Genomic DNA, 20,973 nt, shown 5'->3' with positions numbered 1-20,973 from the left:
GTATTTATGTAGTTGTCATTTATTTAATATTACATAACTAAGAATAACAGGTCTTATAATTAAATCTCTACATATGATTCCTCTCTAGTTCCATTTTATCACAGTCTTCTATTCATAAAACCTATTTAAAAAATAGTGACTTGCTACGCAAAGTAGAATCCACTCTAGGGGACTAACTAAAATCTACCTCCATGAATTTTATGTCAGCTCATGTGCCATTTGAACAGATTTCTAAGAGTCAGGGAGTGCATTCTTTTGTAGTTGTATTTATATTATTCATTACAACAAATTCCAGCCGAACACTCAACTGTTGTTTGTTGTGTGGGGAATTACATGTATCTTATTATTTGTATTTGGCAGAATCCAGTGTGAAAGTGAAGAATAGAGTCACTGAGCTGGGCCTCAGAGCTGGCTCTCAAGGGTAATCCACAAGGTCAAAGGTGAGTTGCTATGTGGGAGTAGATGAAGGTGCTCATGGCTCTGAGTAACTCTCGCTAGTTCCTGAATGATCACGATGTAATGCAAACTAAATGAAGAGATCCAGAGCAACAGGCTATAGTATAAGGAACTTCTTTTCCCCTCTTCCTTCTTTCTTTCCTTCCTTCCTTCCTTCCTTCCATTTTCCTTTTCTATCTTTCTTTCTTTCTTCTCTTTCTTTCTTTCTTTTTTCTAATTCCCTCTCAGACTCTCTCAGAATAGCCCAGGGAAGTGAGAGAGACAGGAGTTTCATCTTTGATGAAATTAGAAAAATGAGTTATCTGAATCAGGATTTCTGAGCAAGGGCTAGGATGGCAGCCAAACAAAGTCAGACGAGAGTGTGTTGTGACTGAGCATGGACTCCAGGTGGTGGGTCCTGCGAGTGGGCTACCTGAGGGCCCACACCCACAGCCTCTCGTCTGGAACACTGGGGGCATGTATGCCGCTGGTGGCAGCCATGGCTCTGGAGCCCACTGGGTAGAGAAAAGCAATAGGGTGGAGAACGGATGGAGGGAATTGCTCAGACAAGCCATGTGTGCAGGAAGCAATCTGCAGAGACGAAGAGTGGTTGAAGTGCTAAGCCACTCTGCCCCAACACCGGTCTATGCTGCCAAAAAGAGGTAAAATCTGAAAGTTCTCTCTCCCTTTCTCTGCCCCCTTATACAGATGTACACACACACACACACAGGTGAACATACACCTCTAACTCTAATCCACCTTCTCAAAACTAGCTGTCACATAGCTGACTTAGTAGAAGACACTTGTATTAATCAAAGATAAATACTATCCAAATGGATCTAACAATAATAATATTCAAAGAAATGTAAAATAATTGGATAGATGCTAGGAATATAATAAATTATATCAGAAAAGTTGTAATCAAGCTCAGAATTGTCATAACAATAATAAAAAGAAACATCCACTATAAGACAATAGTTTGAAGCAGAGGTACCAGCATTCAATGAAAACAAGCAACACAATAAAAATAATAGAATAGCTGGGTACCCATGGCTTATGTCTGTAATCATAGCTACTCAAGATGCTGAGATCTGAGGATCATAGTTCAAAGCCAGCCCAGGCAGGAAAGAGCATGAGACTCTTATCTCCAATTAACCACCAGAAAACTGGAAGTAGATCTGTGGTTCAAAGTGGTAGAGCACTGGCCTTAAGCAAGAAGAGCTCAGGGACAGTGTCCAGGCCCTGAGTTTGAGCCCCGTGACCAACAACCAAAAAAAAGATGGTATATAGCTACTGAAAAGAATGAAGTAACATGTTGTAACTATCTGGGCAGGTGCAACGACATTAGAAGGGACATAAAGTGGAAGGAGAGTGAGACAAATGACCTGTACTACCAATGCTATTGCCATGAACGAGGGAGAGGAGAGAGCCCGTGCAGAACCGTACTCCTGGCAGGAAGAACGCCAATGAAGGGGACAGCACACATATCTATGCCACATGCTACTGTCGAAGTCTTCAGACACAAAGGGAGGCTTGAGTCTATACATTGGTAAGGAAGGACATCTATACACTTCTACCCCTGGCACGAAGGACACATCCCGGTGAGGTCACCAGCCTACTTCAGGCAGTCAGGAAACAGCTAAGCCACTTGTAAGTGGCTAGGCCCTGGGTTAATCATGGGCATCATTACTAGTCCCAGGCATAATTATTTATTGTGTTTCCCTCACTCTCAAGGCTAGGTTTCTAATTTCTGAAACCCCAGAAATTTTAGTCACCCATCTATTAGAATAGAAACAATCATTTTGTATATATAATTGTAGGAACAGAAGTCTCCCTAGTTCTTCTTGAATAAGCTGATGGAAAAAACAATCAAGAATGGAAGGGAGCAATGGCAGGGATGGTTCCTCAATTTCAAACCATCCCTTGGAGCAGGTGGGAGAGACACTAGCCAGCTCTGCCGCCCCCGTGCTACCGCCTCATGTCCCAAAGAAGGCTTTCTCCGAAATGGTCTTTCCAACCTTCACTAAGGAAAAAAGATCGTCCTTTTTCTGTCCCTCAACATGGTCCCCTTTGTGCTCCCCACGTGGGCTAGTGTTATCACCCAAACCTGTCCTCTAAGAAGCAATCTCAGCAGCATCCTCGGTTCCCATTCTCCTCATTTCCACAGCTCGCTAGTCAACAAATCCATCAAACTGCACAGGAGTCTCTGGAATCTTTCCTCTACTTGCCATCTCTAGGCCCAGCCTTACTTCAGGAACGAGACATCTCTGTCTGGAGGGCTGAAATAGCCCAGGGGTGATTGCAATTTCAATGCATTTAACAATGAGCAACACAGGTACTGACCAATCCGAATAGAAGTCATTTGTGAACAAGGGCCCCGTACACTGAGGCTTTTATAGCTTCCTGTTAGCTGCAGTCGATTCCTATGGAGAAGGTAGAAACCCCTTGAAATAATGGACAACTTTGTTTGAGACTATATCTCCACCTAATTCTTTTTTTTTTCTTTTTCCAGTGCTAGGGATTGAACCGGGGTCCTCTGGACCATTGTGCTCTATCACTAAACCTCCCCCTCAGCCTGTACCTAACCTTGAAGTTTCCACATATTATCTCTCTCGTGCTCATGCCCCATTGCCACTCTGAACCTCTTGCAGCCTGGAGCACGCACTACAAACTCACTGAGATTCAAGTGTGTGGTTAACAAGATAAATGTGTTCCCTGGAATAGGCACAGAATACGCACTCCTTAAAAGGCTCCGATTCTGGCGCTGGAATTACATCTGAGCAAGAGCATTCAGATGCCCTGAACTCCAAGGTCAATGGGGCCAAGCAACCTGCCCGACAGACTGCCAGCCAGAGGCCACTTCTTCCTCAGCCCCACCCACTTTGTCCACACTATGTAATCAAGAGCCAGACACATGATATTAGAGACACACTTCATGATGTTGTCCGACTGGCTGATGGCCAAGACTATCCCTAAGAAGTAATTCTCAAAGCAACACCATTTCCTGTCACTCGTGATCCGTCAGTTTCTTCTCCCCCACCTCCACCAGACAGGGCAGAGCTAAGCTCCATCTGAGGGTAAAAATGGAGCCAGATCCTTCTCCCTTCCACAAGCTCTGTGAGGCCACAGCACTGGACGCAGGCCTCCACATTCAGTGCTGAACCCATTCAAGTCCCCGCACTTAGGAACCTTGCATCAGAAGAGGAGCCAGATAACCAACAGAGAAACGAATGCAAATGATGACAAGAACAGGAGCAGAGCTCAGTTCCCGAGGGTGGATGGGAGCACTCGCATCTTCAGAGAGCGGCTAGGGTCTTCTGGCAGAGGAAGGGCCAGAAGAGCTTCAGAGAAGCAAACGTCCACGGCTTCCCCAGTTTACCATTTAGAAACACACCTCAGCCACTCACTTAAGGAAACAAGTTCGGTGGTTTGAAGATCACCTGTACTCTTGCAGAGAGAAGCGAGATAATCCACTTATACTGGATTCTCAGCAGTCTGGTTGACAATGTCAGTTAGGGGCTGGAGGCATGGCTCAAGGTGAAGAAACTTCCATGGAAAGCCTACCGAGCACAAGGGATGCCTCGGGTTCAGCTCCCCTGGTAACATACATAACCAGCTGACTCCCCAGCGACCTTGTGAATTCCATGCATCCAGACCAGGTAGACTGGGGTACAACTGTAGTGCCAACGTGGGAAAAAGTGAGACCCTAGCTCAACCAACAAACTAGGGGTGGTAATGCATATCTATTTGAGAGGCAGAAGTAGGAGAATCACAGTCAGAAGCTCACCCAGGCAAAGGCACAAGACCCCACCTGAAAAATAATCCCAAAGGAGCAATGATTGGGAGCATGGCTCAGGTGGTAGAAGCTTGCCTATGTGAGGTCCTGAGTTCACTCTCTAGTATCAAAGAAGAGGGGGAAAAAACCATGAATCCAAAATCAACTAAGTAAATAGAGTCCTTTTTATTTAATTCAGGGGAGGAATACGAAGGAATTTGAACAGCTGGAGATATAGATAGAAAATATGCACAGAAGATTGACCTACCATCTCCTCTAGATAAGTATCTTGGCATATGCCCCTTATAAGTAAAAGCTGTATGTTTTTCTCAACCAGAGGAAAACTCAGAAACCAGCAGTTATGAGAAAACCTACATCAGCAAGAGCAACTCCCAAACTACATTTCTTCTACTTAAATTAATAAAAAAAAAAAAGCAAAGATCATTTTTACAGTACAAAAATTTTTATTTTTTGTTAGGATAATTTAAAGTTTAAAACTGAAGTAGACATATTCATTTTACAAACAAGATATTCTTTCATAATAAGTAAGACCATTAAAAACAGTAAACAAAAAAAGCCGTCTTTACAAAAAGCTCTGTGCATAGCAACTTTATACTGGATTTAACTGACAAAGCAAAACAAAAATGAAACTATACAGTTTCAAAATGAGACTTTACTATACAAAAGGTAGAGAAAGATAATGGTTTTTAAACCATGCATATTGACTTGAAATGTGCAAAGAAAAACTGGGAAGAATTTCGATGCTATAACCCAAAGAGAGAGAGAAAGAGAGAGAGAAATAATGGAGTAAATTATCCTTTTAAATGAAAACTCTTACACAGCTCCTCTTACAAAGATAAGATCAAATTTTGTAGTCACCTAGTAGAAGTATTCGTATTCCAAGTGGCACCATTTATAAACCTGGGACCGAAGAATTCATAAGCAATGACTAGAGAGAACAGAGTCACTTTGTTTTTAATTTATTAGTACACTAAAAGTAATCCTTACACACATTTTGTACAATTAAATAGATCTGTTGCTGCCAAGGTTCTAGCTGTACTGTCAAGGGCGTCTGATATTTAGTTACACACATTTTTTTTTCGGTGTAAAGCTACCAAGAAATTCTACAATCCTTCTGAAGATAGTACCGCACTCATCTTCATGCAAGAGCAAAAATTCACAGGTTCTAAAAGCAATGCTACTTTAAAGAAAAAAAATAAACATTTCCTTCTGTTGGATTGGCTCCAATCCAGATCTCAACGTGCTTAGTTTTGTTCTGCCATCATTTCGGATGGCGGTGTTCGCCCTCCCCACACATTCTTTCCTTCCACCGGGTTGTTCGCTGGGGAAACGTTTTCTCTCATGTATTTCTGTGTATTTTGGCGCTGTCAGCCCTCACAATGAAGGACTGTCAACAGTTGTGACAAGCGTGCCAGGTTTCTAAAACCATAGATTCTCATGTGCATAGAGAAAAAATATGGGTCATACTGTTAAGCCCAGAGTGAACTAAAGGCAAATCAGACTGTTGAGGTTTGGGGATTTGCAGCTGGTGGAGCAACAGGGTCCACCTAAACATGGCTTGCATGCACTCAAGTTGTTTTTATCAACTTCTAATGCTAGAACCCCAATCCAGATCCTCACAGATCTAAGTCTGTGTCTAAGCTCTAGTACTGCTAGCCCTGACCCAGGGGAACGTGGTGACGGGCTGGTGACCCAAGTAAGTCCAGATGCAAGTCAGGAACCAACCAACCGCTGTCAGCAGCTACTGCAACGTCTCACCTCTAAGAACTAGTCACAGGACTATGGGCTGGGTAACTGCACTGCTCAGAACACAGCCACCCCTAATCTCTGAGTCTCCTTAGAACCCCCATTTCCATGTCTTTGAACATCAGGAGGCCTTGGGGTTCTAACAATCCTCTTCCTCAACCCGTCCCACTCTGGTCTGGAAGTCATGTTACTTGGAATACATACATACTGTTTCCTTAAAGAGAATTTAACCACAGAGACGGGGAAGAGTTAGAGTGAGGAGAGGACTTGCACATTTTCAGACTGATCTGAAGAGTTGAAGACATAGCATCATCTCATCGTACTCAGCCTGGTTTTTGAAGTTCTGAAGTTTTTTCCCCCCTCTGTGTGGAGAGAAGGGAAGAATTGCAAGAGGGCCCGTGGTTAGCGAAGTCCAGTGGCTTTTGGCTCTTCTCAAAGGTGGGACATTTCTCTCCTCAGATGCTCAAAGCCCGAGATCAATGAACAAGCGGGACTTTGTCTGCATTGTTGAGGGAAGAGCTGAGTTTTTAGAGACTGCTCACCAAGAGTGAATACGAAAAGGGGTCTACGGACTAATTTGAAGGCAGAGGAAGCTGGGTGTGGAGTGATAGGTTGGAGTGTCTGTCTATGTGTATTCTCTGAGTCTGTTTTTGGAGGGAGACAGTCCTGTAGGAATCCACGTACGTTCCACAGTTTTGCTTATGGGTCAATAAAAATGATAGAAAAGAGGGAGGTGAAGCTGAGGGTGGAGTCCAATAAGTAACTGTAGTTACAATCACACACCTTTAAGACTTGTCACTACAGGTTTGATTCGTTTCCTTTTTACATCAGAAAGAGAAATGGCTCTCTTCTTTAAAGAAAAAAAAGGCCTTAATTTCTACTGCTACTTACAATAAGTTACACGTTTATTTATTTAAATAACTGTAAAACATTTTAAAATTTTCCCTTTTTTGTTTTTTTAAGAGATTAAACTATAAGGAAACACACATACAACATTTCATCATTCAATTCAGGTTTCTTTTTTTTTTTTTTTTTTTTAAGAAAGTCTTCCATGCTGGTACCCTGTTTTGTTCAATGGTTTTTTTTTTCTGCATAAACTAAATTGGTATCTGAAAGGCTTCATAGAAAATAGAAACTTTCAACTTTTTTCCTACAAAGAAAAACAAATAGTATCCAAAATATTAAGCATGAATTGTTTGCCAATTTTTTTCTTAAATATTTTACAAACACAGGAAGGTGGTTTTCTTTCCCCCCCATAATGTTCATAACAAAGCATTGCATTTCTGCTCTCAGCACTGACCATGTCAATGACATCTTTTGTCCTGGTCCCCAAAGGGGTCAGTTTGTGTAGCTATTGGCAAAGCTACAGGAGAAATGTGAGACCAAGAAAGATGACGGATTTTGCCTTCCCAGATCTGTCCATCACGTCCACTTGGGGGGGGGGGACGCAACTCTCCCCCAAAGAGCTCAGAGTGCTTTCCTCATTATTGGTCCATCAGAATAAGTAGTTTTGTGCTATGAGAAAGCAGGACTCGCTCTGCTTCACATCGGGGGCACGACGAGTCCGGTCATGGCTGCAAGGCAAACAGTGACACGGGAATGAGACTGGGGGACTTGGTGTGGCAGCACTTCTACCACAGAGAGGAGGGCAGGGGGTGTGGAGGGGAGAGCCTGGGACAGTCCAGAGAGAGGGGCAGGTTTGGGCTCACAGACAGAAGCCACTGGCCCAGACACACAGCTGTGGAGGTTCTGGCTGCAGGCTGAGAATGAGATTTTGTTTTGTTTTCTAGTAAGGAGTTATATCAACCACATGGTAGATATAGACAGAGCATCTACATTCTAGCGTATGCACCTATAATTGTTCATCATTGGACTAACAATAATTTCCAGATTATACTATCTCCAGTCCCTTATATGGAACAGAAAAGGAAATTCCAGATGTCGAGCCCATTGGCTGGTATATCGTTGATAATAGATCAGGCTTTCTATCCTTTTTGAGCCTTTTTTTGTTTGTTGGTTGGTTGGTTGGTTGTTGGGCTGAATTCAGGGCCTCGGCACTGTCCCTGAACCTCTTTGTGCTCAAGGCTAGTGCTCTACCACTTGAGCCACAGCAGCACTTCTGGTTTTTGACTGGTAAATTGGCGATAAGAGTCTCATGGACTTTTCTGCCCAGGCTGGCTTCAAACTACAATGCTCAGATCTGAGTAGCTAGAATTACTACTAGGTGACGCTATCATCTACAAGGGCCAGTCCACTGGGAAGAGAAAACTTAATTTCATTGTTAATCTGGGAGTCAGTCATCTCCTCCTCCCACTCCAGTGCTACCTCCCATCTGGACAAGAAGATGTGGACAGCAGAGCAGCCCGAGCAGATATGGAAATCACACGACAAAATGTTTTCCTTTCCCCTGTCAGGGAGGAACCCAGAGGATTTTCACATTTTGAACAATGGCAAAAAAAAAAAAAAAAGACTTGCTCTGAATCCAAAACTTCTAGCCACGTCTGGGTCTGATTCTCTGATTTCTCTTGTCTGCACCGCACCAAGGCAATGACAAATGTCATTCTAGCCTGTTGATGAAGGGCACTTACAAGCAAGGGGCCAAAATTCTGTTTATTTTCCCCAATTTACTCATCTTTTCCTCTCTCTTTTCCCCTCCTTCTTTTCTTTTTTGCCTCCCTCCCCCTCCTTTCCCCCCACTGCTCCCTTTCTCTAGTCCTCTCGGGCAAAATCGTCAACCATCTATTTCCCTGCCCATACAGCCTTTATTGAATGTTTGCGAGATCTGGATTAAGGTCTTACACAGCTAGCAAAGCCTTAATTATTTTTGCCTGTATTACTATATATTGAATCGATGTAACTTTTCAATAAAAGCAGTTCAATTCTGGACACTCCCTGATGATTTGAAGATATAGCAACTCTAGTAATTATCCCAGAGTGCAAGAGGTTTTTTTTTTTCTTCTCTTTCCTAGAGGGAGCTAGAAAATGAATCAGACACACGGTGTATAATATTATCTTGACAATCTATACTCATCAACTTTAAATGCCTGATAAATGAGGTCGAGGTGGGACAAGAAAACACTGCAGACAGGCCTCTCTAGCAGGGCTTGGGGTTGGGGGGAGATACTCTGACTCACATGCTGAACTTCACCCTGTCTGTTATACTCAACACTTCTCCACCCATGTCTGGTTTCTGGAGGTCAGGCTTGCCCAAGGAGCACTCAGAGGACAGAGAAGCTCAAGTGTTCAGACCCATCCCATGCCAGAAGACAATGGACTCCCCCTACAGCTCTTCCCAATCCCTCCTCCTTCAGCACTGGGTGGGCTGCACCTCTACTCACAGGGTAACCTCGACTTTTCCACTTGTAGGAAACAAAGCCCGCAGACGGGAAGCAGACAGACACCGGAGAGGAAGTTAATCGTTTCACGGGTAGCAGCGGAGAGACTCGTAACTACACTTGAATCGCACAATCCCTTTGCACCATGGGCATTTCCTAGGAAAGCAATAACCTTCCTTTGGCCCAGGTGGCAAGCAGATAGTAGTGAAGGGTGAAAGGTAACAAAAGGACTTCCGTTAGCACAGTCTCTGGTAAGAAGAGGGACTATCAGAGATAGGCTCAGAGATCCAAATGTCTGGGTCCAAATCATCAGACACTTGCTATATGGCCTTGGACATGGTACTTAATACTAAAAGTGGGGATGGCAGCATGGCTCAATGGAGGGACTTTGTTGCAGGGCGCTCAGTCCAGTACGTTGCTCACAGCATATCTTAGCGAGTGCTGGTTGCACATGCCTCTGCTGATAATTAAGAGCTCATCTACGAAAGCACCCTTCCTCACCTGGGGATCCACCGGACCCTCGGGCCCACGTTTCTCGGTCTCCCCCTGCCTGGGAAGCCGGTGCCCTGGACATATCCAGGCCCTGCCCTCCCAGGAGGTGCTCATGCATTAAAGGCCAGCTCGCTCTTCTCCTGCTCTGTATCTCCTGGTCCCTTAGGGAGCTGGACAGTGAGCCCCTGCTGACATGGTCCCAAATGGAGACAAGCAGCAAGTGGTTTGTCCTTGCTGGTCTTGAGGCAATATCCTCTACCCATCTTCACTCACACTGTTCCTTCCACAGTGACCTCGAGGATAGCTACGGATCGTCCTGTGGGGTAGACAAGGAAACCGAGGCTCGCAGAGTCTCGTGTGGCCTGCCAAGAGCTGAACTCGAGTTCCAACAGACATCTGCAAAGTGAATCATCCTGCCTGTCGTATTCTTTAGGACTCTCCTTAGACTCCCGCATCATGTCTCCATGCATCCCTTTCTATTTCCATCGCTCTCTGCAATTGCTCTAAGCTGACAAGGCTGTCTGCTTCCTCTTGTAGGGTTCCCTTGCATTTATTTTTTGAATGGTCACATCAACAAGGAATCTTGAAGGGAATTATGGGATTCAAAAGTAGTTGGAGATTTCCTGTGATTCTAGAGAATCAAGAGCCTGGAGCTTGTGCCTGTATACAGCTAAGTCATCACCTTGACAGACACGATCAAGGATTGAGGCTCAGCCACTGCCCCAGGACAAGCATCCTTGCTGCTGGTGACAGGCCATGTGCTCAGCTGAGGACCCCAGAGAGGGTCTCCCTTCCCACCCCATGATCCAGGGGCCTTGGACCACAGAAGACAGGGTTAGGTGGCAGGCCACGGATCCAGGAAAAACTCTGCCCCAGCCTCCCTGTAGCCCCAAATCCAGGCAGGCCCCACAGCGAGTCTCCCTGGGGCGATCAGACCAGATCAGATTCAGATCTGGAATGGGCAGCTCTGAACCGCCGAATTCGGTGCCTGTGTGAGAGAGGAGGTAGGGAAGGCTGAAGGGCTATTGCTTCTCTTTCCAGTAAAACCGAGTGTCACCAGGCAAGGGCAGTATTCCTGTCCCCTCCCGGAGCCCACGTGGAGAAAAACCAAGCTCACCCTCGTCTCTCACCCTGTGTTTCCCCACTAGGCTCAAAGTCTGTGAACAGAGCCAGAGGAGGTAGAAAGAGGGGCATTGCTAGGGAACCAGTGTGGGGAAGGGAGACACAGCGAGTACTCAGCCACAGCTTGCTTTCGGGGAGGAAGTAGATTACCAGTGGGATGGAAGCCACTAGTACTTGATGAGAGATGGGCCTCCCCCTCCCCCAGTGCAGGGCGGGGGCGGGGAGGGGGAGCCGGGAGGGGGGAATGACGCTTAGCTACAGGCTGCACTGTTTCTCTACGGCATGGACATCTGGATATGGAGAAGAAAAGCTCTGTGAAGGATACAGATGTTTCCAACTATCCACATGTTGAGTGGCACGGAGCCCCTGTGGCTGAGTTTACTCAGAATTGTCAGAATGCGGGGGCCACCTCCGCCTGATGGGCTTTATCCATATCTCCATCAGCTCTTGCAGCGTGGAGAGGATGCCGTAGGGGAATCTCACACAGCCCTCAGGGCGTGATTCACACACAAGTGGACAAGGACCCCTCGCGCGCGTCCCCGAAAAATCAGGAACTCACACACTTATTGAAACCACAGGGGTGCACAGCTCCCGCCATGGTTTCCCACTACGGTTTGGGGATCCCCAGCTGTCCTGCTCCAGGAGGGGTTAACCCAGCCTCGCTACGGTTTTATCCAACCCTGCTTGTCCTGTGTTCACGTGAAGATGCGCGAGTCAGCTGCAAAGCACTGTGGGATGCCAGGGAGCCATCGCGCTCAGCAGGCTCCAATTTGCTCTTTGGCCGTGAGCTGCCTCCCGTCCTCCATAGGGTGATTCGAGTCTCATGTACTCATCACATTCGAGTTATGTCATGTCACATTACAGTTTCCGACGTTGCTTGAAAGTGCCTTTGACGGGTGATATTAATTTTTGTTCCTAGAAACAGTACGACTTCTCTCTCTCTCTCTCTCTTCCTTCCCTACCCCACCCCCGATCAGGCACCTGCTATCAATTTGGCTAGCATGTTAAACCAGAATTCTCAGAACTTGCTCCTGACTCCACGTGTGGTATGGGAATGCAGCGCAGGTGGTGAGCCGCTTAGGGAAGAAGATGATTTGGCTATGTGGCATCGGATGGGAGGTCAGACACCTTTCCACCGAGCACACAGACTCCAGACACTCCGGGACCACAGGTACAGCGGTCCCACTGGAATTCCATGACTTGCAGCTCCCTGACCTGTCCCTGTCCACCCTCACCCTTGCTTTGTGATGGCTGCACAACCCCGACGGCTCTCTCTCTCTCTAGTTGAGTGACGGTCCAGACTACTTGGAGCAGCGCTGTGACCACACCTGGTCACCTGGGTCTCACCTATTCCCCAGGTGGCCCCTTGGCTTACCTCTGAATCCATTTCCATTTCCACTGGAGCAGGCTGGGGACGGGGAGCCTTGGGGCCTGATGACAGGGGCGAAGGCACTCTTCTGTTTCACAGCAGGAAAAACTGAAGAGGAAAACGGGAGGATGGAGGACGTGCTGGACGAGCCAACGGTGGGGCTGGAGGACATGACTGCAAAGCAAAGCACAATCGTCTCAGAAAGAGGGATCCTCCAGAAACGCGTGGAGAAACGCTTCACGTATAGGCACAGGTCCAGATTCCAAGATCACAATAGAAATGAAGTGTGACATGTTCCCTGTCCAGGGGGTGGGCACACACCCTGTCTGTGATGGTCAAGGAAGTTCAGGCAACATGCGCAGATGCATGGACAGAGTTCCTTCAGGAAGTCAATGGCAGGAGATGCTAAGATAGGACTGGTTCGTGAACAGATTACTCGAGACTGACATCCTTAGAAGGTTCTCAGATTCACCCAGCATGAGAAAACTCTCTTACCCTAGGAGAAGTCCTTTCTGGGGGCCATGTGCCTCCCTGCCAACTCCCAGGCCTCCAGAGGTTTGATTTACAGGGTTACTTTCTTCTTTGAGAATGCTATCTCGGTGGGCCGCTTTCTCATTAAATGTAAGAGTTTATTAACATTTAGAAGATCACTTCCCTCTCCCCGGACATCCGGTGCTCCTGGGAAATAAAGCTACAAGCCCGCCTCCCCTGATATAATATTTAAAGGGGAAAAAATCCACACCAATATTAACAATATTAACATTAAAATGTCTTAGGGGAAGCCAAAATCTAAGTGTGGTAATTTCCAAGAAAAATAAAGGCAATTTACACAATGAAGTGCCTTCCTCTTAAACCCACATATTCGTCCAAGTTACATCATACAAGGAGATAACTCTATCTGCCCTGTGTAACAGGCATGGGGTGGGGGTGGGGTAAAATGAGTTTTGACAAAGGTTACAAAGGAGGAAGTCCAAGATGAATTGAAGCTCATGTGCTTTATGTCTCCTCTTTCCTTCATCTCGCTATGTAAAATTATATCTTGAGCTATGTTCACCCATATATAAAGTAATCATAAAAGACATCTCCAGCATGGCGACTTTTACAGAAGAACTATCAGCCAATAGTATCACAAAAAGAACTGTCTCTAAAAATACTTATCCTTAGCTCGTCCTGACCTAAAGAGCCATACAAAAGAAAACATGTGAATAAATTTATTTCCTCAAATCAGATAAACAAAGAAAATAAGTTGCAAAGAAAGACAAAATCAAGAATCTCATGTAATAATTGAAGTGGTAGATGCATAGAACTTGGGCCAGTGCACTCTGGTAAGATAGGATGTACATTAAGCACCGAAAGTGGGTCTTACTCATTGTTTCAGCAAAATCTTCTTTTGTAGTTTTGTCTCTAGCATCAATAAACTAGAAAAACAACATAAAATACTCCTCCTTTCTTTAAGGTACAGATTTAGAGGCTGAGACTCAGGAGGCCCCAAGGCTGATGAAGGTTTTCAGTCTCTGTTGTATTTTGTTGTGTTGTTGTGTGACACCAAGATAGCAGATTGGGTTTTTGGGTCCTCAATGGTAGAAGTTCTACTCAAACACAGTGACAAAGATGGTTCTTATGATGCAGCCTTGCATTGACTCATACACTCCCTTTCGTTTATACCCAGCACGTGTCTCCTTTCTACAGACAGTCTCTTTCCTAATCACTAATCCCAGACTAAAGTGTGGCTCAGACACAGGGTGTTCTGGTAAAAGACCAGACGGCACACCACACCAAGCTCTGGTAGGTGATGTCAAAGAACTGCTGCACCCCCACTTAGCAAATGGGAGTCCCTCTGCACAGCACATTACTAGTAACATAAACTCATTAAAAAAATAAACTACTGCTGCAGAGTTGAATAAGTACCGGCCATGGTAATTGTTTTATAAAAATGCAGTATTTAAAAAGTTATTTAAAAGTTAATACAACTGTAACAAAAGTCCTAAAGGGGATTTTTGATATGTATTTCAGAAAAAAATACTGTGTTTCTTGTGCTTCAATAATGACTTTGTCAGAGGTTTTGCCAAAACATTTGTTTCAACTAGTAAGGAAAACACTGATATTAAATATTACATCTGTGTCAGTTAAATCAGTGCTATTATTTACAATCAGTGTTACATTAATAAAGAAATAAGGAAATTTGAGGGTCCAGAAATGGGCCTGGTATATGTAATATATATATATATAATGTATATATATATATATGAATTGATACATAATAAAGGTAACATGTCCTATTGTGAAATTATGTATTATGAAATACATAGCAACACTACACTAAAATTTGGGAGACTAAATTTAGAGAACTTCATGTTCATCACCAAAGTAATCTAAGTAGATCAAAGAAGTACATGGAAAAAACAAAATTATAAAGGTGCTGGAAGAAAACAGTAAGAATATGTAATACTCATGATTCGTTTACCCTAAAGCTTAAATAAAATTTTGCAAGATAATATTCACCACATAATAAAAAAAACCACATCTATACACAAAAGGCCAAAGCCAAAGTAAGAAAAAAATATTTTCAGCACTTACTTAAATCTGTTCATGTCCTTGCTAGCTAATATGTTCTTATAAGTAAATTAGAAAAACATTCCATTTGGAAAATGAGCAAAGAACATAAAAAGTAAAGTCACTAAAGAAGAAAAAAAATGACCAGACGACATGTACAGAAACCCACAAACTGGTTAGTAATAGAATGATAATTAAAGTACTAACAAGATGTTATTTTTCTCTTACTAAACTGATAAAGATTAAAGAAAAAATTAACAGGGCAGAGCAACATATATTCCCTCTTTTCTAAGGAAAGAATCAATTTCTCTGGAGGGATTTTGGCAATTCACAGCAAAATCTTTTTAAATGTCCATATCCTCTGACCCACTAATTTAATCTCAAGAAATTAATCTCAAGGAGATAATCAGAAATGTACCAAAAAATAGATCCAAGGGCATTTTTATGATCATGAAAAATTGAGAAATAAGTGACCCTCAGTAGGGTAAACTATGTTTAGTCCGTATAGTAGAATACTACATTGAGACTAATGTTAGGGAATATTTAACATACGTGAAAAGATATCTCTTCAGAATAGAAAAGCAGATTATATATACATTAACACAGTTTTATGGGTACAAAAAAAATTCATATGGCAAAAGTCTAAAAGGATGTAATATACAGCCAGCCTTTAAAATGGCTTGTCTGATGAATGAGATTACAAATATTCTTATTCATTCTTATTATTATCCTTATTTTCATTTTTTCTACAGTGAAAATATATTACTTCTGATGTGGGAGAAAACAGGATGAGTAACTAATATTTGAAAATAGAAAATCTCTATTTCATTGTTCAAAATAGTTATCGTTAGCAAAAAGAGTAATAGTTTCCTGAATCATTTTTATTTTCTTCTTTAAGGTTTTATGGCCTGTCAACAAAATTGTGTGTTAACTTCTTTAGCACAAAACAGACAGACAAACAAACTGAAGAACAGAGATAATAAATCCTCAGATTCCTGGGGAAATTAACGTCCTAAAAGCAAGGGCCAGCCCTGGTGTCTGTGGTCCATTCTTAGAAGTAGAGCTGTGGTTCAAATGGTAAAGTGCTAGCCTTGAGCACAAAGAAGCTCAGGGACAGTGCCCTGAGTTCAAGCCCTACGATTGGCACAAAAAAGAGAAAAGAAACAAGTATAATTTCTGTATCAATAAATTAAATTTATTCCTCTTAGGGTGACAGCAGGCTTTCTTTTAAAAAACCAAAACTATTTTCCACACAAAAAAATAAAACTCTTTCCATGATGTTCTATTAAATGATAACAATGCTTAATATCATACAAGAGAAAACTCTTGATATTAATTTCTAAAAAGGTAAAGATACTGAAGCCCAGGTCCCCGTTTAAGTCTGTAAAGAAAGCAGAAATCTCCGAGGACAGGTTGGATTCCTGCCTGGCTGGATTCTGTCCCAAACTTGGGGTCCATTTGGTGGCTGGGTCTCCTGGGAAGAAGAGGTCCCTTGGGTGTTGGGTAAGCCAGGTTTAGGGAGGGCAGAGGGTATTGTTTGAGGAAGGCCAATCACATGCATTTGCAACTGAGAATTTCTCCAGTGGATAGAGGCCAAGGTAAAGGCAAACACGCCTGGCCCAGAAAGCTACGCGGATGGGGGGAGTTAAGGAAAAAGCCCTTTTCTTCTAACAAAGATTGACTGGCCGCCCCCAGCAGGAACCCGCCAGCATGCAAGCCAGGCTCACACTAAGAGGTCCCGATTGTCAGGGGCTTAGGATCCAGCCACAGCAACTCACAGAGCTGGAACCTGGCACATGGTGCTACAGCCAGGAAGTGACGTTTGTATGTAGATTTGAGGGGGGAAAAAACGCCCAAACATCTGTTTGACCATGTTCTGAAGCAGCGTGAGAGCACACACAGAAAGACACAGGTGTCTGGTCCTCAGCTGTGGCTGTAATGAAAGGCCAATGTGACCAGGAGCTGTGCCTCTGTTTCTTTGTTAAACATTCCTGGCAAGGGAGGGCCCGTGGTATGGCTCAGCTACAACAGGTTGCAAGAGTGAAATCGTAGATCTGTGTTTTAGACACAGGCAACTGAATCCGTAAGTTGTTCCTCTCTGGGTTTGTTTTTTTTTTTTAAATTTCTTTCCTTTCCTTTTTTTTTTCCCTTTGCCAGAGAAGTAAAGACTTGGTTAGAAATACAGAGCAGGTGGTACTTCCATGAGCTCCGCTGGGGAAGTTGATGGCGATGGATGGATTGTTTGAAATCTCCTGCCCACACTGCAACTCCTTCTGACCACCTCTCCAAAACGAAGCGCTCACTACCAGCTCCTCTGCTCGTTCCTACTTCCTAGTGGGCAAAGGGCCTTCTTCCCAGTATCCCTTTCTCTTCTGTGTATACCATCCTGTTTTCACAGGTGACTTACAGATTTAGGTGATACTTTCTTGTGGCGGTTGGTATGAGTGATCAGAAAGTTACTTGCTAGGGTGAGAAGCATGCTTCTCTACTGGATGGATTACCTAGTAAGACCTAGTAAGCAATTAACACTCACACAGGCATTTTTATGAATGAAAATTGACCCTACCCAGGTGCTGGTGGCTCACGCCTATAATCCCAGCTACTCAGGAGGCTGAGATCTGAAGATCGCAGTTGGAAACTAACCTAACACATACCTGAATGTATGACCAAACTGCATAAAGCTACCTTTTCCATAGCCTGGAAGTGGTCAGAGAGGGAGGAATTTTATATGATTCAGGCTAAGAATATATTACAAATACGCTAATATTTTTACATCCTGGAGTAATTTCATCACAGGTTATCTAGAGGCTGGGGACAGAGGTTCTGGTCCCACGTTTACTGTTCATTGGCTAGGAATCTTTGAGTACGTCATCCCTCACCTCCTCCAAGGGAGTGTGGTGATGACACTGATGATTTGCAAGGCCTCGGGGAGCTTGCGAGGACCTGACTGACTCAGGCTGTGAATGTGCTCTCTCACTGATGACATCATCATTCTGTGACAAGATTCATCCAGTGGCTCTCCTGACACCACATGGCTTGTGGGATTGTTACACACGTGGTCTCTGCCATATGCAGGGAAGGCCTGAGGCAAACCTCCTCCCGGTCTCCTTAGCAGGAGTACCCATATTTACCCTAAGACCCCCGCACAAGTAATATTTAGACATAAAATCTCTTTTTTTTTTCTTTTCCTGCTGGTCCCCAGGCTTGAACTCGGGGCCCAGGCGCTGTCTCTGAGCTTCTTTTACCCATGGGTAGCGCTATACCACTGGAGCCACAGCTCTACCTCCAGCCTTTTCAGTAGTTTATTGGAGATGAGAATCTCACAGACCTTACTGCCCAGGCTGGCTTCAAACCAGGCCCCTCAGATCTCAGCCCCCTGAGTAGCTAGGATTATTTTTATAGGCATGAGCTACTGGTGCCTGGCTAGGACATAAAATCTTAGCACAACGTTCTCCTCTAACATTCTGTAAACTTGAGACAATATTAAATAGACTGAATGCATGCATGCTTGACCCTTGGACTTGATCTAGTTTTCTTAACCATTTTCCTTTGTATCTCAGTTTCCTATTAACTCTGGGTTTATACATGCCTATTATCTATTTGATTTTTATGATATGTGAAAACATTGTTGGGATGGGATCGGATTTTTTAAATAAATCAATCAACTGACAATAATTTATTCCTGTCGACCACTCAGAACTCATGAATCGGGACTACTGGAGAGGTCTGCAATAACAAAACTTGCGTTGTGCTGAGAGAAATGAGCCCTGCTATTTTCTGCTACTTGTCGCTGTGTCCCCACACACCGTGGAGAGTGGACTGTGTGTCTTGAACAGATAACCCAAAAATAACTCAAGAGGTCGTATCCCCTGGGAACCAAGTGTCCAAAGGCAGCGAGAGGCAGCCACCACGGCCGCCCCGCATGAGCCTGGCAGGCGCATCTGTGTGCTCTCCTTCATGTGTCCTTGTTGCTGGCACGAGGGACACACTCTGGGTAAAGAGAGGGCAAGCTGCAGGGCCTTGCGACAACACCCAGAATTTCAAGAACACTCTCCTCAGGCGCTCATGTTCCTTGCCTCAAGAATTCCCTAAGTAGGGCTGGAAAAACATACACACTGGCTCAGTCTCCCGGGACCACTGTGTGAGTCCCCAGCCTGGCCATCTGGGTTCTTTACCCAAATGGGTTTTCGCAACATCCTGGAGCCACAGATTAGGATTAAGGAAGGGGTGACATTGATCAAGATGCATTGTCCTTATAAACAGATGTGTTGAATCGAAACCCCTTTATAACAGCTACTGAAAGATAGTTTAAAAATATAACATAGAGCTGGGCGCTGGCGGCTCATGCCTGTAATCCTACTCGGGAGGCTGAGGTCTGAGGATTGCAGTTCAAAGCCAGCCCATGCAGAAGATTCCCCGTGAGACTCTTATCTCAAATTAACTACTCAAAAACCAGAAGTGGTACTGTGGCTCAAAATGGGTAAAGCATTAGCCTTGAGCAAAAGAGCTCAGGGACAGCGCCCAGGCCCTGAGTGAAAGCCCCATGATCAACAAAAAAAAAAAAAGAAGAAGAAAAGAATATATATACATTATATAGAAATTATATGCATTACATATGTGTGTATACATATATATAAATCAAAAAAGATTGAGCAGCGCTGTCTCATTATGTCACAGTTGTCACAGGCTTTCAAGTACACAAAGAACATGATGTAACAAATAACAACCCAAAGCCATCAATTCAGTGCCCAAATCCTTGCCCTGCTGTATTCAGGCTGTGTGGTAATGGGTAAGATGTGCATCAAAATTCTTTGTCTAGGTCAGGGCTCAAGTGGTGGAATTCCTGAATAGCACGTAAAAGGCCTTAGGTTCAAATCCCAGTACCACTAAAACCAAAAATCTTTGTCTATAACATGGTAATAACATTAACTCTAGACACTTCTCATGGACACAAAATGAAATATTGCACTGTCAAGTGTCTGATGAAGAATATACATGTTTTTGACTGAAATGGAATCTTCCTCTCTGACACACACCCAAGCCCCATGTACTCTCCTATACCAAGAGAACCATTTCTTTTCCCAGAAGACCTTGAGTCCAAAGGCAACTAAGAGGAAAGAAGAAAATACAGCAAGGATATTTCCACCCCAACCCGGACCATCCCTCACATGCAAGTAAGATTTAGGAACGCAGCTCTCCCCCAAAAGGCTGACCGGTGAGTCGCAGAGACAGAGAGTGACCTGGAGCCGCAAGGACCGGGAGCACACTTACTTCCGTAAGGGGAGCCGGTGGGGGAGCCGTTCAGGAATCCCGGGGATCCCGGCACACCCAGGTTGGCCATGGGGACGTTGCTGTAGCCGTTCATACTGTTGCTGGAGGTACTGTAATTAGACTGCTGAGGTGTGGAGCTGGAGGAGTAACCCCGCGGGGAGATGCTGCTTGTGTTTCGAATGTAACCTTGACAACAAAAGAAAAGCTCAGCTAGGTCAGCGGGTCCCCACGGTGGGCCGTGCGTGGCTAGCCCTGGTCCACACCGGCCCAGACCACCACGTCACAGCACTGTCCATACATGTATACACCCGACAGCGATCACGTCAGGCTCACTGGCTGTCACATTAAACACGGATGGGTTCTTTGTGTTAGGAGCATTCCAAATCTTTTCATGTAACTACCTGGAATTATACGATTATTGTTGACCATAATCGCCCAAGCACGGTCTTCAACACTTTGAATGTGCTCCTCTTACCTAACTATACCTTTGTGGCAGATAACTAGGTCCCCAGCCTTTTACCCATCCCTCTTTCCCTGCCCCCTCTCCCTCCCACCCACAGCGCACCCGTGGTGTTCCTCCCTGTTCCAATCCCACACTCAGCATCTCCAGCGCACGCTAAGGGATGGGACTCCTATGAGATACGAATCGCTGGCACGGGAAACATGTGTACATTAAGTAAAGCTGGGCAGATGTGATGCGCGGTAGCTAGCTCTTGAAGATTCCTCGATGAAAAGCCTAGAGAATAAGGAAGTGACTTTAACTTTGCTAAACTTGCATTTCCCAAATTGAGCACACCATAGAGAGCATCTTTTGGGGGAGGGTGGGAGGAAGGCACCCTGCTAACATTTCTGTT

At 44.4% G+C, this 20,973-nt stretch overlaps 1 protein-coding gene across 7 annotated transcripts in view; it reads right to left on the bottom strand.

The window, feature by feature from the left end:
• Positions 1-6,728: 6,728 nt before the first annotated feature.
• Ebf2 (EBF transcription factor 2) overlaps positions 6,729-20,973 on the bottom strand; it is a 180,739-nt gene continuing 166,494 nt past the window's right edge. For 2 of the 7 annotated variants that reach the window (XM_042697809.1, XM_042697814.1), the window contains 3 exons: positions 20,120-20,305; positions 12,302-12,469; positions 7,520-7,551 (listed from right to left, as the gene is read on the bottom strand). In XM_042697809.1, coding sequence (XP_042553743.1) covers positions 7,520-7,551; positions 12,302-12,469; positions 20,120-20,305 — 386 coding nt within the window. Of the gene's footprint in view, positions 7,552-12,301; positions 12,470-20,119; positions 20,306-20,973 lie in introns of all 7 variants that reach the window. The other 5 variants (XM_042697811.1, XM_042697812.1, XM_042697815.1 and 2 more) reach the window with 3 other exon arrangements.

The sequence above is a fragment of the Dipodomys spectabilis genome, unplaced genomic scaffold, assembly GCF_019054845.1.
Source record: "Dipodomys spectabilis isolate Male_0828 unplaced genomic scaffold, ASM1905484v1 ptg000229l, whole genome shotgun sequence".
Taxonomy (NCBI): Eukaryota; Metazoa; Chordata; class Mammalia; order Rodentia; family Heteromyidae; genus Dipodomys; species Dipodomys spectabilis.
The sequence above is the reverse complement of the archived record's forward strand: the minus strand, read 5'-3'. Positions and strand labels throughout refer to the sequence as shown.